Source organism: Microcaecilia unicolor, chromosome 11 (assembly GCF_901765095.1).
Source record: "Microcaecilia unicolor chromosome 11, aMicUni1.1, whole genome shotgun sequence".
Taxonomy (NCBI): domain Eukaryota; kingdom Metazoa; phylum Chordata; class Amphibia; order Gymnophiona; family Siphonopidae; genus Microcaecilia; species Microcaecilia unicolor.
The window spans coordinates 151,198,978-151,225,743 of record NC_044041.1 but is presented as its reverse complement, the minus strand read 5'-3'; the positions used below and the strand labels follow the sequence as shown (position 1 = coordinate 151,225,743).

The following is a 26,766-nucleotide window of genomic DNA, read 5'->3' as shown; positions in this document are numbered from 1 at the left end:
TTCCACGCAGATTACAGAATCAAGAAGTCCAGACAATTTCAATTTATAATAAGTTCTGTACAACAATTAACATAAGAGAAATTTCTTAAATAAAAAGGACTTTAAAAACTTCCTAAATTGACCATAGCAAGTTAGAGTTAGTATTAAACTTATAAAATTTGAAAAGAAAAGAAACATCACGCCATTTTATCATAATAGGATAGGATAGAAACACAGAGTTCTGCAACCCTATGTATCACAGTCCAGGCACTGCTGACAACCCACAAACACTTTATAAATAGCTCCCTAATTAAATATCTTTTCAAAAAATGTGTTTTATGTCCTGCTTTAAATTTTTGATAGGGGTTCTCAAACCACAAAGAATGGGCCAAAATATTTGAAAGTATGGGTCCCATAACAACCAAACATGGAGGAGTGAATATCAGCAAACTGAATTTGGCATAATGATGGAATCACTAAAAGATTCGAGTTGAATGTAGCACATGACATGATGTGTAAGGAAGGAACAGACAAAACAGGAATAAAGGGAAACCTATATTTTGTACACTTTTTTGCACTGTAGTGGAGTAACACGATCCCAGTGCTTCGCCCCTGAGATCATCTTAACAGTCAATATTCAGTGCTGGTGCCCAGATAAGATCCCAGTGCTTTGCCCCTAAGATCATTTTAATGGTCAATATTCAGTGCTGGTGCCCAGTGTATATAATGAACATACCGAGGCCTGTCCAAAAACAGGTCAAGAGGCCAGAGGCTGTCAGCCAGACCTAAACATTATACCCTCTGTGTGAACCAGAGGCTCATGAGCTCTTGTGACAGGCTTGCAGAAAGAAGAACAGAGCCAGAGCCGGTGATGGGAGGCGGGACTGGTGGTTGGGAGGCGGGAAATACTGCTGGGCAGACTTGTACGGTCTGTGCCCTGAAAAAGGCAGGTGCAAATCAAGGTAAGGTATACACGTATGAGTTTATCTTGTTGGGCAGACTGGATGGACCATGCAGGTCTTTTTCTGCCGTCATCTACTATGTTACTATGTATAACATAGTAGATGACGGCAGAAAAAGACTTGCACGGTCCATCCAGTCTGCCCAACAAGATAAACTCACATGTGCCATTTTTGAGTATACCTTACCTTGATTTGTACCTGTCTTTTTCAGGGCACACACCATATAAGTCTGCCCAGCACTATCCCCACCCCCCCAACCACCAGACGCTCCATATCTATCTTTTCCACTCCACTCATTATTTTATATACCTCTATCATATCACCCTTCAGCCGCCTTTTCTCCAAGCTGAAGAGCCCCAGCCGCTTTAGCCTTTCCTCATAGGAAAGTCGTCCCATCCCCTTAATCATGGGCATGGGTGCATCAGATGGCAGGTGTTTCTCTAGTGCCCACCCATCCAACTTGTTGGCCCACCCAAAAAATTGCCTTCTGGCTACGTCACTGAAATGTGGTATTGAATATTATCACACCAACTGGGGATACTTAAAGCTAAACTGAAGCATGTGTATCACAAACTTTGCCCAAATATGTTCCAGAACACTTATTTACTATATAGAGTTCTTTATCTGCTGCAATCGCAACACAAACACAAAAAATATCATCATCACTCAAACCTCATTCATACCAGATTTTGTTAAGCTGTCTAGCTGATGGAACCTAAGTACCAAGCAACCAGACAACTCTAGCAAAAAGATTCGCAGTGGATATTTATTTTGTTCTACCAGAAAGAGAAGATAATCTCTTTGTAGTAGAACAAAATAAAGTCCAGCAGTATTATATGGGATTTCACTGAAAAACTTCCTGATTTGCATGAAGCTGTTGTATTTAGTAGATCTGTACTGATTACATATAATTTTGGACATGGATAAATCATTGAACTCTGTTTTTCTACAATTGACTTTTTAGTTGGATCATCAGCTTCTGGATAAAGATAAACTTGGACTTGATTGTTAAGACTGTTTAACTGGCCATTGTGTTGGATGTGGTGAACGGAAGGTGTGACTGATATGAATGCGGTTTGAGTGATACCATTTCTCTGTGTCTATATTTAAGCAGCGATTGCAACAGATAAAGAACTCCATATAGTAAACTAGGAAAAAAGGCCCGTTTCTGACACAAATGAAATGGGTGCTAGCAAGGTTTTCCTCGGAGTGTGTGTGTTTTACAGAGTGAGTGGGAGAGTGAGTGTGTGATACAGAAAGAGTGAGTGTGTGTGACAGGGAGAGTGAGACTGTGTGCGAGAGTGTGTATGTGTGTGAGAATGAGAGTGTGTGCCAGGGGCCCCCTCCCACCCAGTTTCAGGGTCCGCCTGTGCCCCCTCCCACCCAGTTTCAGGGTCTGGCCCCCCTCCAAGTTCCAGGGTCCGCTCTCCCTCCCTCCCTCCCACCCACCCAGTTCCAGGGTCTTTTCCCCACCTCTCCCCCCCTCCCAGTTTCAGGGTCACCCCCTCCCTCCATCCTTCCCAGCTTCTGGGTGCGCCTGGCCCCCCTCCAAGTTCCAGGGTCTGGCCGGCCACCCTCCAAGTTGCAAAGGCCGCCCACCCTCCCACCCAGTTCCAGGATCGTTGCCCCCCCCTCTCTCCCTCCCTTCCAGTTCCAAGGTAGTTGCCCCTCTCTTTCCCTCCCCTCCAGCCACCCACCTGCAACGTTGTGAAGCTGACTCCATGGCTTCATTGAAGTGAAGAACATGAAGCAATTTTCCATACAAGGTGTTTACTAAAGAATGTGGTAAAAGGTAATTTCTGAACAGAATTTACCACCAATGACTATGGTTTATTATATTCCTGGGAAAGGAACCTCTGAACCCGAAGCTCCGATTGATGTCTCTCTCTTGCTTGAGACTTCTGATACTGAACTAGCAACTGCGGCTACATTGGTGGCTACAGTTGCATTATTACCAGACAAGAATTGGATCTTTCGTTTGTTTTTCCGAAATAGAGATAAACCCTTTTTGGGCTTAAAAGTTTTACTTTTTCCTGATGTCTCTAAGGAGACTCGACGACGAAGGAAACAATTCCTGCTCCTTAGGCCTGAAGTTCTACACTTGGGGGGTACCTTTTTTTAAGATACCCCTGCAAGTGTATAATAAGGCTTAAGGAGAAAAAAATATGTATTTACAGAGCCGTCTCATGTATCTTCACTCATAACCTCAGTGAAAACGGATAAGCGTTAATTATAAATGTTTGCTCTACTTAACAGTATTTGTATAATTTCCCTTTTTTTGATAAACCTTTAGATAATTTGTCTCCAGTATTTTCCTGAAATCTTGGATCATATGTATGGACTTGAGTATAGTTTTCCTGTTATTGTGAAGCTTTGGCTTCACCTTTTCTTTTTCCTGTTTGTATTATTATTATTCTTTTTTTACATATTTTGTAAATTACTAGATACTTTTCCTGAACAAGCGGATTGTCTTGTAAAATATTGGAAAATGTTAATAAATATATAAAAAAAAAAATAAAAAAAAAAGAATGTGGTAAAAGGGGACTTTTTCTATTATCAGGCCTGGAACATAGATAAATGGTTGCTGGCAAAATGGAACATGCTAATCAGTATGATGCAGCTTTAGCCCTGTCTAATAATCTTGATCAGTGGTCGAAACTAATAATTAGCAACATTGTGGTCAAAACTAATGCTAACGAACTGTTTGAGCTGTGTAATGATTGAAGAAGCACAAAAACTGATAGCTAGCAAGACCAAATTGGAGAAGTACTCAGAGATAGCACCCATGTGCAGCTTTGTTGTAACTCTCCCATGAGAGTTACATGTCTGTGGAACATTCTATTGGGTTGGTGAGGGCAGAAGAATTAACACCAGATAAATATCTGGGCAAGTAGGATCATAGAATCAGCTGTCCTAACTTGCCTGAGTAGTTATCTGGGTACCAGTGCTGAATATCAGCTGGTAACAGAATAACCTCTAGATATTCAGTGCTAGGGCCTGAATTAGGCTTCTACTGAAGGCTTCTACTGAATTTGAGTAAAATTCAGCCTGCAGCATTCAGCGCCTTAAAAAAAAATCATTGACTGCCACTGGCTGAATATTGGTCCATACAAAATGAGAACAGATAAAGACCATGGGCCAATATTCAGCCAGTGGCAGTCACTGATTTTTAAGGAGCTGACCCAGATATTCAATGCCAGGCCTAATCTGAGCACCGACACTGAACAACTTGGTCAGGCCTGGCTGCCACAAGTTATCTAGTGTCAACCAATATTCAGTACTAATACCAGGATAAGTATTGGGGCAAGTTAGGACTACAGTGAAAGAATATAGATGTTACTACACTAGAAGAACCTGATTTTTTTTTTAACAAAATGCCTATGTGAGTTCAAGAAGGTGCCAGTTCTATAAAAGGCAACATAAGCACCAATGTGCTTTAATAAATTAGACTCCTAGAACCAGCCCCAATAACATGTAAATTCCAATGCATACATTTACATCTATTCCAGCGTTAGTGTAAATGTGTGTGTGTGTGTGTGTGTGTGTGTGTGTGTGTACCCGCATATTTTACAAATTACATGCATACATCTCAGCTCTGTTTCTGCTCCACCAGAACTACACCCCCAAGTACGAGCCATCTTATAGGTGAGCATACTTGTGGGCAAACACAGTCTCCACAATTTTATAAAGGGCCTTTTCTTGAAGTAAAGCCTGCTTTGTGCTTGGAAAAACCTTTATAAAATTATCTCCTTAATGTGCAGTTACATAGTCAGCTCAGAGTCAGAAAGACATCAAGAACTTTAATGGAGAGAACTGGAATACTAAAGCTCCATCAGTCAGACCACGGTTCTCTATTGTTCTGAGGTGAGGAATGTGGATCTTCTGTTAGAGGCTAAGCTAGGTTTGCATAATCAAGTGTGAGCTTTAGCAAAATTTCATTTTATAAGATGGTAGTAGTATGTTGGCTAGGGATTTTTGGACAATTCTGTAGTATCTGGTTCATTATGGAACAGCTGCTTGTATTATACAAGAATCACAAATGATTCAAAATGCTGTAGAAATGCTCACGATAAGCACAACTCACCAGTAGCCAATCATACTGTATTTGAAGTCTTTATGGGAGTTGATATTCAGTGAGAGCTAACTGGGAAGGAGCCCAGTTAGTGACTGGAAAGTCAAGGGGCAAAGCAGAGGCAGAGCTGAAAGTTATCTAGTGCTGGTGCCCAGGTAACTATATGGGCAAGACAGACCACATTCTTAGCAGTCATAACTTGACTGGATAGCTATCCAGATACAGCACTGAATATTGGCCAGACCCAGATAAAATAAAGTAGCTGCCAAAAATCCAGATATTCCATGCTGGGGCCTAGATATGGGGTGACACTGAATATCCAAGTCTAATTTAGCTTGCAGTGGCCAGTGTTTAAAAAAAACCTGCCTGTCATGGGCTGAATATTGCCCAGAAAGTTATACTAATGCTCAGGCTTTACATAAAATGATGCTCCTTACTTGCAATTTTTTTGTAACACTTCAGGCTTATTCTAGGTCCTTGCAGTCTCTTATCAAGCCAACTGACTGTTACACAGGATAATGCTTTACCCACAGTGGACCTCAGCTATGGAGCTCTTTGACTGCCAATTCAAATGGAATAAGGAGTGGAGAAGTAGCCCGATGGTTATTGCAGTGGCCTGAGAACCAGGGGAACTGGATTTGATTCCCACTGCAGCTCATTTTGACTCTAGGCAAGTCACTTAACCCTCCATTGCCCCAGGCAGAAAATAAAGTACCTGTATGTAATATGTACTGTAGCATCTCTAGAAATAAATATTTGGGGTGGCAATGGGGGGGGGGGGGGGGGGGGGGACAAGTCACAGTGGCAAATTAGTAATATTCTGTACATTAAAAAAAACCCTCCCCACTCCAGCCTGTTTAAACTACTCTGTAAAACCATCATTATATAATTGATAGCATCATTCAACAAATTCTTCTATGTGGACGTGAAGTTTGGATTTGCTACAGGATTGGTCAGAATCTCAATATAAACCTTGAAGCTCCAGTTCTGTATCACAAACTCCATATTCCTCAACAATGAAGCTACCCCCTTACACCTGGTCACACAAAAAAATATTCAAGTTATGATAATCAACTTAGGAACAGCATACGCTGCTTCCACTGCCAGATACTTAGTTTGAAGTACATGGGTTTTTGTTTGTGTAGTGACTCTACCACAGTGCTTCTCAATTCAGTTCTTGGGGCACACCCAGCCAGTCAGGTTTTCGGGATATCTACAATAAAGATATGTGATAGGTCTGTATAGCAAGGAGGCATTGTATAAAAATCTCTCTCATACATAGTGCATATTCATTGTGGCTATCCTGAAAACCCGACTGGCTGGGTTTGCCCAGCACTGCTGTACCAGAAGTGGAGACCCCGCTAGTCCTGGGCAGGGGCGTAGCTACGGGTGGGCCTGGGTGGGCCCAGGCCCATCCAATCTCCGCTCAGGCCCACCTATTTTTACAGCAGCTGAACAGCCACAGCCTTAGTTTCTGCCATCCAGGGGTGTAGCTATGGGTGTAGGCGGTTTTTTTCTGGGTGCCAAAGGAAGGGAAAAGGACTTCAAAGGTATATTACCTGTTTTGCTTAATCAGGCATTTACATTTTTTTATAAAGCAAAGTATATGCCATTGCTGTAACCATACTGCAGGATCCTGTTATGTGTGTTGACATATTTGCCATTATAGTAGACTTTTATCTGGTCAAGTTTGATATGGCATAATGTAACTATTTAAAAATATTGTTATTTCTCCATTAAGTATGTATGTGGTTTATGTTGATGCAGGGCAGCTGTTGGGCAGACTACTTAGAAATCCATTATCAAGTGCATTCTAAGGCATTATTTTGTAGTATCCCAAGAAACACTACTCATACATAGTGCCCGCCCATATTTGCAGGTCTGGCTACGCCACTGGTCCTGGGCATTTTTATTTTTCAAACAGGCCAGACACTTTGAAAAATAACACGAAACCCTGAAAACAGACACTCAAAACCTATATAGGAAACTTACCAAACCATAATAGCCCTAACCTACCTATGAAGACAGGCCCTAGAGCACCAATATAGCCTGCTACTGGAAAACTGAAACAAGATGGACTGACACAGATTTCAGCACAGGCACCACATGCCAGCAGAATCCTTCACCTTAACTGCAAATGCAGAACATGACTCCCACCTGATACAAAATAGGGAACTGCAAAAAAAAACATGCAGACAAAAACTGAAAGCATAGATACCAGACTCTACATGTCATGTGCAACACCAGAGAAACAGAAAAAAAATGCATGTCTTCTTGTATAGTGCAAAATAAAGCTGACAGATGTAAACTCTCAACACCAACGTAATTCAATCACTAAACTGAAAATAAAATCATTTTTCCTATCTTTGTTTGGTGATTTTATTATTCTAATCATCTTATTCCTGATCTCTGGTTCTGCTTTTCTCTGTCTGTGCTCTTAACTCTGTTTCCAGGGCCTCCTTTCCATTTTTAATTTCTTTTCTCAACTCCTTTCTTCTCCACTTTCTGCCTTATGTCTGTTTGGCACTGGTCTTTCACAATCAGCTTTCTTCAATTTTTCTGCCTCCTTCTCAAAGCTTTCCCCTCTTCCTTTCTGTTCTTAAGTAGCCTGCCTCCCTCTTCCCTCTTCATATGCAGCCTTTCATCCTCTTCCATTCCTTGCATTCCATTCATGTGCAGCCTTTTGTCCTCTCCTCTCCCATCCCTTCCATTCATGTGCATTTTCCCTTCTCCCTACCCTCCTATCCAAGTGCAGCAGTTCCCCCTCTCCCTTTCATTCCACTTGTGTGCATTTCCCTCTCCCCACCCTTCCATCCATGTGCATTTCCTCCCTCTCCCTTCCATTCCACTTGTGTGCATTTCCTTCTCCCTACCCTTCCATCCATGTGCATTTTCCTCTTCTCTCGTCCCTTCATATTCAGCCTTTCCTCTTCTCCTTTCCATATCCTTCATTCAAGTGCAGCATTTCCCCCTCTCCCTTCCCTACCCTCCTATCCAAGTGCAGCCTTTCCCCTCTCCCTTCCCTGCTATCCAAGTGTAGCCTTCCCCCTTTCCATACTTTTCCATCCAGTGTCTTCCTTCTTTCTCTTCCCATCTTTCCACCCAACATCCACCCTCTCTCGATCCTTCCATCCAGTCTCCCCTCTCCCCCTTCTTTCCATCCAGTGTCTCTCTGTACCCTTTTTTTAAGCATGCCCCCTCTCCCCATCCTTCCAGTGTCTCTCTTGATCCTTTTTTCAGCATGTCCCCCATCCCCCTCTCTCTCTACTTTTCCACCTAGTGTCTCCCCTCTTTCTCTCTGCATCCTTCCGTCCAGACCTCCTCTTTCTCTCCCTACCCTTCCATCCAGCGTCTTCCCTTTTTCTCTCCTTACCCTTCCATCCAGCGTCTTCCCTTTTTCTCTCCCTACCCTTCCATCTAGCATCTTCCCTTCTTCTCTCCCTACCCTTTCCAGCATCTTCCCTTTTTCTCTCCCTACCTTTCCATCCAGCATCTTCCCTCTCTCCCATCCAGCATGTTCCCTGTCTCCCATCCAGCATCTTCCCTCGTTGTCCCCATTCTTCTACTGTCTTCTCTCTTTCTCTCTCTCCTTTCATCCAGCGTCTCCCCTCTCTCTTTCTAAATGCATCCAGACAGGGTCTCCCCTTTCTCCCCATCATCTTCTCTCTCGCCAGCCCTTTCCATCCAGCACGTCCCCTTTTTCTCGTCCCATCTTTCTACTCATCTCCCTCTCTCTCTACCCCTCTTCCATCCAGCGGCCCCACTCTACTATCATTCTCCTCACCTCTGCTCTCTCCATTAGCATCTCCTGTCTCTCTTCATGTTCCCTCCCCTTCCACCCAGTATCCTCTGTTTTCTGGCCACTGCTGCTGCTTCTCCCAATGTCAACTTCCTGTTCCGGGGCAGAAGACCATCACAGCCAACAGTGTATGCCTGAATGCTGCGGCCTCACACTTGCTTTTTTGTTATTTGCTGCTGCTCATCGGGAGAAGCAGCAGTGGCATTGTGGTGGGAACAGTGTGGGGGGAAAAGGTAAAAGACAGATTCCCTGACCCGGCAGTGTGTCTTAGCGGGAGAATTTATGCTTTGGTGGGAGTCTCCTGCTAAATGCAGGAGACTTGACAGGTCTGGGGAGCATGCAACTAGGTTGAGTAGGGCAGCCAGCTGAACCGTGGCTTTCACTGGGGTGGCAAAAGGGATGCAACAAAGATTTTTGGGGCTTTTACTTCTCCTCCCTTGCAGCCCCGTAGCAACACCTATGAATATGTAAACTGCTTGACTGCAACCACAGTATATAAAATCCTGTTCCCTTTTTCTCTAAAAAGGTGAAGACATTTGTTCGTTTAGCTTTTCCAGAACAATTGCCTCTTGTTTCTATTTCATGTATGTATTTCTGTAATTTATTTTGCAAGCCAGTTTGTTGTATTTTTTGGATGAGCGAGTTATATATATTTTGTAAATAAAGTCAGTTTGTGACCTAGGAGCCTCCCATCTCCCATTAGCCTTCTTAAGTCAATGCACCTCTGTTCTGCTGGAATTAAATATAAAAGTTATTAGCAGCCAACCACATTGAGGGCATCACCATGATCTATCCCCAACTCCATTAGGATCTGAACATCATACTGTACGACTAAGGCCCCTAGTGGCTGTATGTGTACTAGAGGAGGGGTGGGCAACCTCAGTCCTTGAGGGCTGCAATCCAGTTGGGTTTTCAGGATTTCCCCAATGAATATACATGAGATCCATTTACATGTACTGCCTCCATTGTATGCAAATAGATCTCATGAATATTAATTGAGAAATCCTGAAAGGCCGACTTGGTTGTGGCCCTCAAGAACCAAGTTTACTCACCCCTAAACTACAGATTAAATAGAATAGGGGTCTATGGTACTCAAGGCTGAACATTCCTTGCATCCAATTGTTTATTTAAATTGACAATATATCGTCTCTCACCATTCAGACCTATTGCGGCCCTCAAGAACCAAGTTTGCCCACCCCTATACTAGAGATTAACTAGAATAGGGGTCCATGGTACTCTAGGCTGAAACTTCTTTGGATCTGTTTAAATTGACTTAATATATCATCACTTACCATTCAGACTCAAAGCATTATAAAACAACAATAAACTATTACCAATACATATCCACAAACAAACACAATAAAACCATAACCCCCCCCCCCTCCACCACCCTCAACTCATGCTATATGTGAGGGGAGCTCCTGTATGCGCCACCCATGCTTTTCCTCTCTCCCCTGCCATCAAATCCCCCTTGATCTATACTAGAAAGAATACGCTTACCTTCAGGTCAACAAAGATCAGTTCAGTCAGGACTCTGTTACAGAGGCTTATGACCCGGTCAAGATCTATTGTCACCCTCTGTCCCACCTCTTCACTCTTGGCTTGGTCAAGCTGCATCAGGCAAGCTGCATATTCCCTGCACCAATGCAGAGACAGTAGAACTTGATCAGTTACACTGAAAATTGGGCATGACACCTATCAGCCCAGGGGAGGTTTCCTTTTATTTCTGGTGTGTTGTCCTTACCTGAACGGTGGGCAGCAGTTCCCTATGGCAATGGTTTTGGCAATATAGACTTCAGTAGGAAGCCTGTTCTCGCCTTGTTTCTTGTGGAAAACCTCTACTTTCTTCCGAAAACTAAAAAATATCAAACAAGACAGATAAAAATGATTATAAGGTTTAGGCATCCTTCCTCTCCTCCATCCACACAGGAGTACATTCCTCTAATGATTGGGCTGCAGCAGTGGCGTAGCCAAGGGTGGGCTTGGGTGGGCCCAGGCCCACCCACTTTGTGTTCAGGCCCACCCAGTAGCAGCATACCTATGATGTAGCTGGCAGGGATAACCAAGCCCCACCAGCCGAAAACTCCCAACAAGTGTCCCTCCTGCATACCTTGTAAGTAGCAGATCTTTGCCTGCAGTGAGCAGTGACATACATACTGCTCGCACTGGCCCCACAGCCTAGGCAGAAACAGGAAGTTGCATCAGAGGGAAGGGTGTGGGGCCAACGTGAGCAGTGTGTATTAGTTGCTGTTCACTGCTGCTGAAAATCTGCTATTTAAAAGGTATACGCGAGAGGGGGGATGTTTGAGAGACCATATGGCATGCAGGTGAGAGAAGGAGAGACCAAATCACCTGTGGGACGGGGCGAGGTTCTTCTGCCCACCCATCTTGGGCCCAGGCCCACCCAAAATTGGGTGTCTGGCTACGCCCCTGGGCTGCAGTTTCCCCAAGAAGACATCCCCTCCATTTGGCAGCCCAGGGTCTGGTTTAGACCAGTTGCAGTCACTAAGGAACCCCAACTTCCCCCAGTCTGGCAAAGCTACATGTCACAGGATTCAGAAATATGGCCCACATCAAACTCCACACCGGTAAGAAGAATGAATGACTGACTGATGCTGTGCTGGAGAGTCAATTAGTATGATTACAAAAATCAGTCATTTAATTCTGCCCCTCTAGGTCCCATCAAACCCTCCCCCAATCTAAATGGATCACTAACCGGTGAAAACACATATTGAGGCTATAGGACATTTGGAAGACTGTTAGGGATAAGGACCAAATGTCTTTCAAAACAGTCCACAAAGCCAGTTGCCCTGGGCCTACTACCAAGGGAACTCTCTTCTGCAACTGCTTTTTGGTAGGTTTTAAGGCACAATTGATCTATGAAATTTATTGTTGTAGAAGGTGGACAAAACAATTAATATTGCTGGGCCTGAAAAGGATTTGGACATATTCCTGGAGGAAAATCTATGAAAAATTATGAACTGGGTAGAGTTGGGAAAGTCACCTACCCTGGGAGTGAGCAACAAGGTATGGATCTACTCTATGGGATTTGCTGGATACTTCCTAGTGATGCTGAGCTCTAGACATGTCTTGTCTGACCTAGCATAGCACATCTTTTCTTCTAAGGACTATAAAATGACTGCTCAAGATTTTATATAAAAATTAGCATGCTTATGTTCTAAAATAGTAGATTTTTCTGCATTGGTCTGAGATAAATGCTGTCTTTGAAAATCTGCGGTCACATCATCTAGGGATTCCACTATAGCACCCCGTTCCCCTCCCCATCATGTACTTTCAGTGCTACATTTCACTCCAGCCAAATATTTCCAGGAAATGTTATGTTCCTTCTTCTCTTTCCTTACATAAAAATAAGCCAAACTGTCTAAATATAACCTGGCCAGGACTCCCAGACACGGCTGCCACTATTTAAATGACCCAAAATTCCAGCGCCGACTTCCTCTGGACTCGCCAATGTCTGGTTATTAGTTTATTTTTACCTCTGCTGTCGAGTTTCCTTAGGTATCCTAGGGGAACTGTGGCTGTGGAGGAGGGAGGAACAGAGCTGTTTTTGAGTCGATAGTCAAAGTATTTGTCCTTGGGGACAGCAGCAACTCTTATCTTCCTTCAAAAGGAAGCCCTTGTTTTTCCAGCTCATTATGAAGAATTGTTTCATTAGTGGTTTTGGCAGTGGTGCCACCAGCATCAACTAATCAGTTTAATAAATATTTGTGCATCAGGTTTGAAAAGGCCTGTGTAGATTTTGGTGTAGGGAGGGGTTATCAATGATGGAAGAGCATGAGTCTGACTCTGGGATAGTGGTAGTAAGTTATTTAGTTCTTCCAGCCTTCATTAGTTTTTCCACATTACATTCCATTCTTTATCCCTCCTCTGCAATGAAGGCTCTCACTGTGTAGCAGCTTGAGACACACTAGGTTTCCCCCATCACACTGATTCAGTGGTTCTCAACCTAGTCCTCAGGACACACCTAGCCTATCAGGTTTTTAGGATACTCAAAAAGAATGAATATGCATGAGATAAATTTGCGTACAATGGAGGTAGTGCATGCAGATTTATCTCCTGCAACACACTGTGGATATTTTGAAAACTTGACTATCTGGGTGTGTCTTGAAGACTGGGTTGAAATTCCCTGCTCTAATTCAATACATCCTAGTGTAATGGGTTTTTCCTTCTCTACCAGCAGAGCACAAAGCCTTTCTAATTCATTCTGAAATCTTTGGCTCCACATATCCTAGTCCTCATTGCACCTATCCCTTCACTCCTCCACATAAGAGCCAACTTTTCAAAATTATTGAGGGTGCTAAACCCAGTGGAAATAACCCTTCCTTGGACACATACAAGGAATTTTCTCAATATTGGGGGTGCTCAAGCACCCACAACACACAGAGTCAGCTCCTATGCTCCTCCACCCTGCAACTTCTCACCACAGCTGCCAATCAGATTTACTGGCTGGCTCCTTTCCTCATATACCCCTCCAGTCCTGGTTTTGACTCCTACCCTATGCCTAGAGCCAGAAGCTTTTCTGTATTTTCTTAAGGAACTAGAAAGGAGCCTTCAGATCAGTCCTGAGTTTCTGATGCCAGGCCCTACCTTTCATGCTGCTTCTAATCCAGTTTGATTTATAAATGGGAGTGTGTAAAAAAGGGAATCGGCCCCTTAAACATCTCCCAGAAAAATTTCTCTGGATTGAAGAGCTCTGAGCTGGAAGAGTCTGTTGCCCTCCTTTTCTCCCCTCTCTGATGTGCATGGGGACTACTATACCTCTGTACAAAGTCCTCCAGAGCACAAAGGCAGCAATGCCCAATCTTTGCGCCAAAACCTTGTGTGATGCCAGGGGCTCGATCAACATGAACTTTCAACAACTGCCAAAAGAAATATGCAAAAAAAAAAAAAAAGTTAGATGGACAGGATAAAGGTTGCTTTCTAAAGAGTATCCAGTACACATCCTGAACTTTTTAATCTGTTTACCCTTTACATTAACTGATTTGCTTTAAAAAGAATTAAAGATACGGCCTGGAAGTCAGCCAGAGTATACGTTCTCTGGGAGGCAGATTATATATAAATCCATCCTACTTTCTGACGCACATACATAAAAGGGTAGTTGCATATTTCAGGTATCATATTCCTACAGGCAGCAGCCTTTTCTGTACACCTCACCCTGCTTCATCAGTATTCAAAATGGTGAAAAATATTTATAAAACTCTGTTTCAATAAATGTTTTAAAAAGTCTAGTTTGTAACAATTTAGAAACAGAATGGAGTTCACACTGCAGCACACAATCCTACCTTCCGCCTTCCAACACCAAAACTCAGACTCTCTTATACACAGCATTTTACAGCCAGATACCCCAAGCACCAGCACAGCAAAGAATGAGAAACTGTATATGAGAATACAGACACAGAACACTCAGATGGACATAGATGACCTGATATTCAAAAGCATTTTTTGCAAGAGGTTGTAGCTGCACCAACTGCGTAAGTGGGTATTATTCCCCAACTTCAGGCCATTAAACAGATGATTTATACAGCCACAATTATTTAAGGTCCAAAATTACATAGTAACATAGTAGATGACGGCAGAAAAAGACCTGCACGGTCCATCCAGTCTGCCCAACAAGATAACTCATATTTGCTGCTTTTTGTGTATACCCTACTTTGATTTGTACCTATGCTCTTCAGGGCACAGACCGTATAAGTCTGCCCCGCACTATCCCTGCCTCCCAACCACCAGCCCCACCTCCCAACCACCGGCTCTGGCACAGGCACAGACCGTATAAGTCTGCCCAGCACTATCCTCACCTCCCCAGCCCTGCCTCCCAACCCAGGCTCTGGCACAGACCGTACAAGTCTGTCCAGCACTATCCCCGCCTCCCAACCACCAGTCCCGCTTCCCACCACCGGCTCTGGCACAGACCGTATAAGTCTGCCCAGCCCTATCCCCGCCTCCCAACCTCCAGCCCCGCCTACCGATCTTGACTAAGCTCCTGAGGATCCATATAAAGAGAACTAGGGATGTGTAATATGTTTATCCAAGAAGCAATGTTCAGCCACTAAGGAGCAAAGCTTATAAAGGCGTTTTCATGCATATATTCAAATATGTGCAAGTAAAATGTCTCTTATAAAGTTATCCCCCCCTCCAAATGAAAAAATATGCACAGTGACAAAAAATGTAAGTTCATATAATCAGAAACTTCTTAAGTTATATGTTTTAAATTATACATGGACCACACACTAAACACTAACTTGAAGATGAAGAATCAGACACACATGGGTGAAGCATTACATATACACATATAAACTGACAAAGAACACACAAGGCAGTGATCATGGGAAGCTCGTACAGAGATCACTTTGCTGGTCAGAACAGACTGGTACTCTTCTGCTTTCGTCTCCTGGGCCCTTTCTGCTTTCGTCTCCTGGGCCCACTTCTCCCACTCTGCCTGCAGTGCCTGTGTCATCCCAGCTGTAATTTTCTCCTGAAACATACAGATAAGATTTATAAAACAAAGGAAAGAGGAAAGAATTGGGATCCAGAGCCCAAACTCATAATATCTCCATAAAAAGGTGCAAGAATGTTACCCACCTGGACAAATACACTGGGATTCTACTAATCATTCCTCAATAAATAATTGGGGCTAAGCCCAACCCGAAATTAGATCTTACCTGCTAATTTTCTTTTCTTTAGGCCCTCAAGACCAGTCAAGACACTTGAGTTATAAATGCCTACCAGCAGATGGAGACTGAGAATACCTGACTAGCCACAAAAGGAATGTGAGGTCAATCACACCATCACCTGACAGATATCCTTTGGAGGACTTAGACTTCTCTCCACCTATGATGATGCCACTCCACGTTAGAATGCACCTTAAGATTTCATGGAACTGACCGACCCTTCAGCAGATAAGCTGATACAATGGCTTCCTTAATCCATCTTGCTATGTTTGCTTCTGAAGCCACCACTCCCTTCTTAGATCCCCCAAATAACACAAACAGAAAATCGAATGGAGAAACTCTTCCGTTCTCTTCAAGAACCACAACACCACTCTCTTCACATCCAGCTTGGCTAGCAGGCACTGCGTTCTATCCCCCGAAGGATGGGATCTCTTAAAATCAGCAAGGAAATAGATTGATTCATATGAAAAGCCAATACCACCTTGTGGAGAAAAGAAGGAACTGGAAGGATGGAAACTTTCTTTTCCAAGAAAATAAAGAAGGGTTCTTGACATGACAGGGTTTGTAATTCCAAAATCCAGCGAACTGACAAAATCACAACCATAAAAACAAACAGTATTCAAGGTCAGGTCCTTCAAGGTCAGCTCATCAAAAGCTTGATAGGAGCTTGAACAAACACTTACAACATAAGACTGAGATCCCACTGGGGCATAACTGGCCAATGGGGAGGACAAATATGTTTGACCTCTCTCAGAAAATGCACCATGTCTGGCAAGGAGGCTAACAAATTTCCCTGTAATGGACCCCTAGAACAACCTAAAGCCACTACCTGCACCTTCATAGATGACAACGCTAGGCCCTTATCCAAACCATTCTGTAGGAAATCCAGAATCTCTACTACTAAGGACTGCAAGAGATGGGAACCTGTCTTTTTTTTTAATTGAGAATTTTAATTATACAGAACCAAGAATGTTACACTTTTTTTTAAACATTGCAGAAATATACACAAATATAGAAAACAAATATTCTCTAAGACCACATAAATGGGAACTGGATGAATTATACAAGAAAGAAAAATTCTGAATTCTGCAAAAGTCAAAGAAGTCAATGAGATTCGTTTGGCAGGATTTTCCTTTGGTAAAGCCACGTTGCCTCAGGTCCTGTAACCCGTTGTCTTCTATAAAGTTAACTGTCCTTTCTTTCAGCAGCGACTCCATTATTTTTCCTACCACTGATGTGAGACTTACCGGTCTGTAGTTTCCCACTTCTTCCCTGTCTTCACTTTTGTGAAGAGGGACCTCATTCGCTCGTCTCCAATCTCACGGAACCTCTCCCATCTCTAAAGATCTATTAAATAATTTAATAGATCTTTAGAGATGGGAGAGGTTCCGTGAGATTGGAGACGAGCGAATGAGGTCCCTCTTCACAAAAGTGAAGACAGGGAAGAAGTGGGAAACTACAGACCGGTAAGTCTCACATCAGTGGTAGGAAAAATAATGGAGTCGCTGCTGAAAGAAAGGACAGTTAACTTTATAGAAGACAACGGGTTACAGGACCTGAGGCAACGTGGCTTTACCAAAGGAAAATCCTGCCAAACGAATCTCATTGACTTCTTTGACTGGGTGACAAAAGAAATGGATGAAGGCCGTGAGCTAGATGACTCATGAATAGGCTGAAAGGGTTGAACTTAGGACCGAAAGTGGTGAACTGGATTGAAAACTGGTGGCAGAGGGTGGTGGTAAATGGAATCCGCTTGGAGGAAAGGATGGTGAGCAGTGGGGTTCCTCAGGGGTCAGTGCTGGGGCCAATTTTGTTTAATATATTTGTGAGAGATATTGCTGAAGGGTTGGAAGAAAAGGTTTGCCTTTTTGCAGATGACACGAAGATAGCCAATAGAGTGAATACCCTGGAGGGAGTAGAAACGATGAGCAGGGATCTCCAAAAGTTAGAAGAATGGTTGAGGGTCTGGATCTGGCAGTTAAAATTTAATGAACCATATACTTTTATCAGAAACCAAGTAAGGTAAAAATCTAAACAACTAAAAAAATAATAAAATCTAAATTGAAATTACACAACATAAATGTTAATACTAGCGAAATGTGCTCAGTTATTTTTTGTGTATTACAAGAGACCCGAAGACTCGAGATAAGTAACATCACCATGCCACCATCATTGCACACCCTACCTCCACTCCCTGTTGGTAAAAAATCAACAAATTGTAATAATCCCTTAAAAATTTTTATCAAAGAAATTACTCAGCTTAATTGGGGTAAAAATGGATTTTTAAGGAAATCACATTATGTAAATAAACTACTTAGTTTTGCTGAATGGAGGGGATGAATTGAAGTCTTCTTAGAAATCCCACAACTGTCAAGGCTCAAGAGATGATGCGAACCATAAACTGGGTCAGTGTAATACTTTTTTCAGTCTCTATGCCACCCCTTCAATCCGTGACTTATAAAATCATACTTTTAGCTCTCCATACACATCTTCGGCATTCTTCACTCCCTTGCTTAGCTCCCTACATAGGCCATGTTTCGCCGAGAATGGCGTCCTCAAGGGACCTAATCTATAAAAGAAAATAAATTAAAACAAAAAATGAAGTACTGCCTAAAAAGATAAAAAAAAAACAAACACGGAAAGTCTATACAAAATCACTCTAAACTCTTGATTCATAAAAATGACATCCATATCATTCATCTTAACGTTTTCAAAGCTATCCTGTTATTACTCACAGTTTGGCAGATCATAGGAAGCAGTGGCGTACCTAGGGTAGTTGACACCCGGGGCCGGTCATTTTTTAACACCCCCCACCAAATCCAGTACTAGGCATACCGAGAACACAAAACACTCAGGACCTATATATAGAGCAATTCTACCATACCATAAGCAGTAATTAGTACGAGTCACACAAGGAAAAGGAAAGCATCTTAAACACTACAGTGAGCATTAGAACATCAATTCACCTATTGTAAAACGAAAACAGACAGATTAGTACAGATCGTTGATCCTGCACAGTCAATGCCAACAGAAAGCCATGTCTTTTTCACAAACACAGATACACCCTAATCCACTATAGAATAAGTAATCATATACTTTCTATTTAGACAAAAATTAAACTGAACCCCCGATGCCAGACTCCGCATACAATGCAACACCACAGAAACAGAAAATGTCCCCTAGTACTGTGCAAAATATAAAGACAGCAGATGTAAATTTGAAAAAAACTAACAAATACCAATCACCACTTTACAAATTAACAAATAGAAATAAAACAAATACAGAAAATAAAATAATACCATTTTACTGGACTAATACATTTAGCTTCCAGAGGCCAAAATCTCCTTCCTCAGGTCAGTACAGTATAGTGCTGTTACAGTATCTTATCCTGAACTGAGGAAGGGGGTTTTGTTCTCTGAAAGTTAAGTCAAAATGTATTAAAATTAGTCCAATAAAAAGATTACCTTATTTACATGTTCTATTTATAAACAACACAGCTACAATACTATATCCTAAAGCAAAATAATAAAAATATATATTTACAGTTTGTTGTCTCTGGTTTCTGCTTTCCTCATCTTCTTTTCACTGTCTTCCTTCCATCCAGGATCTGTCTTTGCTCTCTCTCTGCCATCCAGTGTCTGCCCTCTCTAATGTCCCTTCCATCCACTGTCTACCCTCTCTCTCTGACCCTTCCATCCACTGTCTGCCCTCTCTCTCCCTTCCATCCACCATTTGCCCCAGTCTGCCCTCTTTCTCTCTCCCCTTCCACCCACCATCTGCCCTTTCTCTCTGCCCCTTCAATCCGTCTGCCCTCCGTCTCCCATCCATCCAGGGTCTGCCCTCCCTCACGCTCCTCACTTCCATCCAGGGTCTGTCCCCTCTCTCTCTGCCCCCCCTTTTCGGCCCCCAGTTCCACCTGCCCCTAGTTCCAGCCCCAGCCCACATCTCCCACCTGCCCCCCTTTTCAGCCCCACTATCCCACCAGTCCCCAGCCCTTTTCTCCCATCAGTCCTGAGCTTCAGCCCCCAGCCACTTCTCCCTGCCCCCTTTTCAGCCCCTAGTTTCAACCCCAGCCCTATTCTCTCACCAGTCCTGAGCTTCAGCCCCAGCCAGTTCTCCCTGTCCCCTTTAAAGCCCCCAGTTTCAGCCCCTGCCCTGTTTCAGCCCACAGTTCCAGCACTAGCCCCCTTATCCCAAATACCCTCCTTTTCAGCCCCCAGTTCCAGCCCCCTTCATCCACCACATGCTTTGCATCCTCCCTTTTCAGCCCCAGACCCATTCTCCCACCTGCCCCAGGCATGGACCCATTCTCCCTCCTGCCCCCTTGTCAGACCCCAGTTCCAGCTTCAGACCCCTTCTCCCCTCTGAGCACCCCCACCCCTCCCCAATCTCCTTCTCCCCTGTGAGCACCCCTCTCAGCTCTCCCACCCCTCCCCAATTCCCTTCTCCCCTCTGAGAACCCCTCTGAGCTCCCCCACCCCTCCCCAGTTCCCTTCTCCCCTCTGTGTACCCCTCTGAGCTCCCCCACCCCTCCCCAGTTCCCTTCAAACCTCTGCGAACCCCTCTGAGCTCCCCCACCCCTCCCCCACCCCAGTTCCCTTCTCCCTTCTGCGAACCCCTCTGAGCCCCCCCCACCCCTCCCCAGTTCCCTGCTCCCCTCTGCGAACCCCTCTGAGCTCCCCCACCCCTCCCCTTCTCCCCTCTGACCTCCCCCACCTCCTTCTCCCATCTGAGCCCCCCCCCTCCGTGGAGAGCGACAGAGCCCTCTTCTGCCACCACCCTGCGTTTTTTTTTTTAATCCATGCAGCGACGCAGGCAGCGCCTCGTCAGGGTTGCCAGGTGGAAAATTTTTTTCCAGCCCAATCCAGCCCAAAAAACAGCCCAAAACCCGCCCAAACACAAACCCCGCCCCTGACACCCCCACCCCCGCGTCATCACCCCCGCCCACCCGCCGTCATCAACCCCGCCCCCGCCGTCACCGGCCCCGCCTCCCCGTCATCGGCCCCGCCTCCCCGTCATCGGCCCCGCCTCCCACGTCACTAACCCCGCCCAAAACGTCACTAACCCTGCCCAAAAACGTCACTAACCCCGCCCCCCCGCGGCCGAAAAAACCGCCCTGAAGCCCAAAAACAGCCCAAAAAACCGCAACCCGCCGCGGGCAAAAATTTCCCGCGGCGGGTCGCAGAAAACCGCCCAATTGGGCGGTAAAACCGCCCACCTGGCAACACTGCGCCTCGTGTCTGCCCTGCTGTGTGCTGTGAAAAAAGAAAATCGCTTCCCTGGCGTCAGGCCTTCTCTCGCTATGTCCCGCCCACTTTTGAGGTAACTTCCTATTTCCTCGAGGGTGGGACATAGCGAGAGAAGGCCCGACGCCAGGGAAGCGATTTTCTTTTTTCACAGCACACAGCAGGGCAGACACGAGGCGCTGCCTGCGTCGCTGCATGGATTTAAAAAAAAAACGCAGGGTGGTGGCAGGAGACGACGGAGCACCCCCCCAGCCGCCGACACCCGGGGCGGACCGCCCCCACCCCCTTGGTACGCCACTGATAGGAAGGAACAATTTTCCAACGGGGTTAAATCCTGCAAGAAAAACGCTCACACATGCGCAATGTATTTATAGATTTTCAGCGGACTCACAAGCGCGGGAGTGCCAATCTATTTCCCTATTCAGGCCACTAGTTGTTACTGTATTCCACCTAAAAATACATTCCTTTTCAATAGAATACGGGGTACCTCCCTGGGGCAAAACAATTTGAATAAGCACAACGAATTTCAAATCTAGGGTTGTGTGGTGGGTTGATGCCCAGTGATCCACGAGAGGTGCCTCACGTTTATGATTCCTTAAATTGCTCAAATGCTCTCCTATCCTTTGTTTCACCCGTCTATTCTTGTGCCCGATGTACCACTTATCACACGGGCAAATAATACCATAGACAACTTGGGTGGAATTACAATCCGTAGAATGTTTGAGAAAGAAAGGTTTACCAGTTTTTGGATTGTTTACCATTGTGGTATGCCAGGCATACTCTAGCAATATACACATTGCCCGCAACTCTCCTGACCCATTTCCTCATGTATATTTATGTCACGGTGGGCGTGCTGAACCGATGATAAAATTTCTCCCAAGTTGCAATCTCTAGTGTAAGCAAATAAGGGTGCTTGATCAAAGCCGTGTACAGATAGTATCGGCCAGTGCTTATCGGCCAGTGCTTATTAATGATATTCCTAATCGCCCAGGTCTGATGGGAATGAGGCAACACACAAGTCAGTCTATCTATTTTGGTAGATGAATTAGAAGATGGATTTATCAGCCAATGACGGTCAGCATTTGTAGCCCTCTTATATGCCTTCTTTATAATCTTATTCGAGTAGGCTCGAGATTTAAATCTGTTGTATAGATCTCCAGCAGTCATTTTGAAATCTTCTTCAGAAGCATATAATTTTTTAAGCCGTAAAAATTGGCCCACAGGAATTCCATTCCTAGCTGTTAATGGGTGAAAACTATGATAATGGAGTAGCGTGTTAGTGTCCGTGGGCTTACGGAACACCCTTGTATTGAATCTCCCACTTTCTAGATTGATGATAATGTCCACATAGTTTAAGGATTGGTCCCCCACTAGGGACTCAAATTTGATACGTCCATCAACTGAATTCAAATATTGAAAAAACTATTGAAACTGATCTTCATTGCCACTCCATATAAATATCACATATCATAAAAAAACTGAGGAGAGTCAGTGTTAGGAGCGTATATGTTAAGTACATAAAGATGGTTATGCGAAATTTCCAGATCTAATAACACCCATCTACCAATATTATCACATACTTGCTTTATGACTTTAAATTGCAAGGATCTACGAAGTAATATGGACATACCATTATGTTTATTAGAAGCAGAAGAAAATACTCCTATTACGTAATGTCTATCCTGTATCTAGTTATGATCACTGAAGTTGAGGTGAGTTTCTTGAATAAGGATTATAAAAGTAACTTTTTTCTCTTTACAGGATTGTTTAGACCCTGGGCATTAATAGACAGAATTTTCATATTATTGGATTACGATAAGAGAGGTAATAATGGCTAAATACAGTTTTGTTAAACAGAGAGGTATATCTCAATCCGAAAACTAGAGTGATGCATGCATAGGAGAAATACATGTACTTGGAAAACCAACCTGAAAGTAGAGGAACTAACACTAAAAGTGTTATACAACAATAAAATCTAGGTTTCAATGCTGGGAATAATCCTGGGGGAGGAGAATTGGTAAACAGGCAACCAAGCGACCAGTTTCTGAATATAATAATAGATGATGGGAAATTACAACCTTAAACGTATAATAAACATTGGAGAAATCTTCTAGAGAGATAATATTAGCAACTAGTAAAAAAGGCCAGTTTCCGAAACCAATGAAACGGGCGCTAGCATGTGGTTTTTTTTGTGTGTGTGTGTATGTGTCACAGAGTTATTTTTTGTGTGTGTGTGTGAGGGTGCGGTGTGTGTGCAGGTTGTTGATGATGGAGGTGGTGCGTCGGTGTGCGGTTGTTTCGTTAGTTTGGCAGCCAGTCTCCAGCGATTCCTAGGCAGGGAAGGAGTACTCCTCCCCCTTCCTTGGTCGCTGTTTGCTGCTGGCTGGGTCGTGGGTAATCCTTCCAGCTGGGCCGCAGCTTGTCCTGTTCGCCCACGTCCCAGATGGTGACGGGCATGTTGTTTCCGGCTCCTCTGACTCCATGTCAAGCGATCCCAAATATAGTCTGTGCTATAGGCCCTCTGGCACTCTTCAGTACTGGCATTAGGCATTTAAAAATTTCTCCCCCCCCCCTCCCCCAGTCTATTTTTGCACATACCCACAGCAGGAATATTCTTCTCTCGTTCCAGCGGTGGTTCTGTGCTCTCCGTGCTGCACAGATAATGAGCCATTCTGCTGGGGAATGCTCCTCCCTTATTGGTCCGTCTTACGTTGCCTAGTGTTGCCTGGGAACGGTGTTGTGATGGTCCTTTGTGTTTCAGAATGTTGAGGGTGTTTTTTCTGATTGGTCCGTCATGCGAGGGCAGGGCAGAGAGACATGGTCAGTGTTCTGGCTTCACCACCATGAATCCATGAACCCTTCAGTGAGTGACTGAGTGACTTCAGAACGTTGTCTTCAGAATGTTGAGGGTGAGTTTTATTATAGTAGATGATATACCATGTCAGGTGAGGAGAAATATTTAAACATGAGAATTGTAGTCATTAGATTAAATGTTGTTATGCAATATAAGAATCTGAAGGATATGAGTTGTTCAGGAATTTGTGAAATTAAGCCCAAACCTAGTTAAATATGGATAATTATGAAGAACAAGTGATGTATGTTAAATTGAGAAACATATCTGGAGACCCATTTGCATAAGACACTCAAGTGAGGTATTTATAATTTGTAGATCAACGTTTAAGAGAGTCTAGAAATTTTCCAAGTTCACCTGGATCTTCAAAGTTGCGAGTTGTGTTCTGGTAGGTAACTCGCATTTACATCCATTTTTTTCATGCAATCTCGAACTGCTAGGAAGGCCTTGCATTTTTGTACCATTGTTTTATTTAAGTCCGGGAAAAAAGAAAGCTTCATACCTTTGTAGCAGAGTAGCTTAGCTTTTTGCAAAATTTTCAAAGGTTGAGGATATCGAAGATGCTTGAAGATTATCGGTATTGGAAAAGCCTAATTGGGAGATTTAAATGAAGACAATCTGTGTGCACGCTCGATTTCAAATGCATACTTCAGTTTGAAGTTGTAAAACATTTTGGTGAGGTATTCAATGGGATCATTACCTTCAACACTTTCTGTAAAACCAATAATCCTTATGTCATTTCTGCGAGATCAATTATTTAAGTCTTCTAGATCTTTTGTAAGACGTCGATCAACTTGTTTTTTTTTCCAAATCTTGAATGCGCTCCGTATGCATTTCACTTTTATTTACCACCGTAGAAAATCTAGAGTCAAGATTAGAGATCTGTGTGTTCACAGTAACCAACTCTTCTTTAATCTCCGCAAGTGTAGTTTGGTTGTTTTGCAATAGACCTTTAATCACGAGGATTTGTCCCATGGGCATGCTCAGAAAAATTTCAGGTTCTTGCTCTATCACCATCTTAGATGGTGAGCATGGACCTTGTTTGGGTCTCTTAAGTGTTGGCAGCGGGATCAAGCTCGGATCCACTTTTGTATGTCATCCTGACATTGCATAATTGTAACACAAGCAGGATCTGCGAAAAGAGCAGAGTAGTTAATAGTTGTAAGGTTAGTAATTCAGGATTCTGCTGCTGTCATTTGGGAGCTGTGAAGCTTAGCTGCCATGTCAAATGGAGCTCACCAGCACACACACCACCACCCCCACACACACACCTTTTGTGTTCTAAAAGAAATTTCTCTAGATGTAATGAATTAAAAATAAGACACTCCACTTCTTGATAAGTCAAAAGACATTTACACAGAACATTTTTTAAAAGTAGCTTTCAAAGCAAGAAATGCTTTCCTGTGAAGTTGTGTATCTTTAGAAACATCCAGAAACATTTGGACTTTACAGACCGGTAAGCCTGACTTCAGTGCCGGCAAGATAGTGGAAGCTATTTATAAAGAGTAAAATTAGGAATACATAGACAAGCATGATTTAATGGGACAGAGACAGCACGGATTCAGCGTCTTGCCTCACTAATTTGCTTCATTTCTTTGAAGGCGTGAATAAACATGTTGATAAAGGTGACCCAGTCAATGTAGTATATCTAGATTTTCCGAAAGCTTTTAACAAAGTTCCTCATGAGAGACTCCTAAGAAAATTAACGAGTCACAGGAAAGGAGGCAATGTTCTGTTGTGGATTAGGAATTGGTTATAGGACAGAAAACAGAGGGTAGGGTTAAACGGCCATTTTTCTCAATGGAGGAGGGTGAATATTGGAGTGCCTTAGAGAACTGTACTGGGCCAGTGCTATTTAACATATTTATAAATGATCTGGAATTCAGAACAAGTGAGGTGATTACATTTGCAGATGACACAAAACTATTCAAAGTATTAAAACACATGCGGACTGTGAAAAATTGCAGGAAGACCGAAACTGGAAGACTGGGCATCCGAATGGCAGATGAAATTTAATGTGGAGAAATGCAAAGTGATATACATTGTGAAGAATAATCTGAATCATAATTATCTGATGCTAGGGTCCACCTTGGGAGTCAAGCACCCAAGAAAAAAATAAAAAGTGTCATTGTAGACAATATGCTGAAATCTTCTGCCCAATAAAAGGCAGTGGCCAAAAATGGAAACAGAATGCTAGGAATTACTAGAAAAGGGGTGTGTAAATAAGACCAAGAATACTGTAATGCCTCTGCATTGCTCCATGTGAAATTCTCACCTTGAGTATTGCATTCAATTCTGGTCACCTTAACTCAAAAAAGATATAGTAGAATTAGAAAAGGTTCAAGGAAGAATAGCCAAAATGATAAAGGGGATGGAACTCCTCTCATATGTGGAAATGCTAAAGAGGTTAGGTCTCTTCAGCTTGGAAAAGACGGCTGAGGGAAGATATGATCAAGGTCTATGAAATTCTGAGTGGTGTAGAATGGGTAAAAGTGAATTGATTTTTTTACTCTTTGAAAAAGTACGACTAGAAAACACTCAATGAAGTTAAATGGAAATACTTTTAAAACAAATAGGAGGAAATATTTTTTCACTCAACGAATAGTTAAGCTCTGGAACTTGTTGCCAGACGATGTGGTAACAGCGGTTAGTGTATCTGGGTTTAAAAAAAGGTTTGGACAAGTTCCTGCAGGATAAATTTTATCGCTGTTACCTAGGCCATGATCTCCTCCTTTACCACCGAACACCAATTTGACACACATAGATTGCACTAATTGCCGTCCACTCGCTGGCACTACCGCGGAACCTGACTACCCACCTAGATCAGGACGGGACGCCGATTAATAGCATTCCCTACAGCTAACCAGAGCCCCCGTCTTAGGCCGGTTAGTAAAGAACTGTCTTGGGCTGGCTGTCTTCCTCCTCATCCTGGAGGTCCAACGACCCACTACTGTGCCTTGAAATTTAATATCGTCTCTTGAGCTACCAAATTGCACGGGCCATTGTGGTGGCGCATTAGCAGTAATACGGAGTACTGGATATCTTGAACCACCCCACCATTCCCTCCATGGTCAGGCCGTGAAGTGTCTCAAGGAGCTGATCGAAGCTTTTCCCTCTTCCACTTTCGGGCACTCAGCACCAACACTAAGACCTTGACGCCTGCTTTAC

At 43.5% G+C, this 26,766-nt stretch overlaps 1 protein-coding gene across 3 annotated transcripts in view; it reads right to left on the bottom strand.

Annotated features, from left to right (window-relative positions):
* The window catches only part of EXOC3L2 (exocyst complex component 3 like 2), a 419,752-nt gene that overhangs the window by 192,278 nt on the left and 200,708 nt on the right, over window positions 1–26,766 (bottom strand). For all 3 annotated transcript variants that reach the window (XM_030219236.1, XM_030219234.1, XM_030219233.1), the window contains exons 6-9: window positions 15,171–15,305; window positions 13,592–13,692; window positions 10,557–10,667; window positions 10,313–10,448 (exon numbers count right to left, since the gene is read on the bottom strand). In XM_030219236.1, the coding sequence (XP_030075096.1) occupies window positions 10,313–10,448; window positions 10,557–10,667; window positions 13,592–13,692; window positions 15,171–15,305 (483 nt within the window). The remainder of the gene's footprint in view (window positions 1–10,312; window positions 10,449–10,556; window positions 10,668–13,591; window positions 13,693–15,170; window positions 15,306–26,766) is intronic.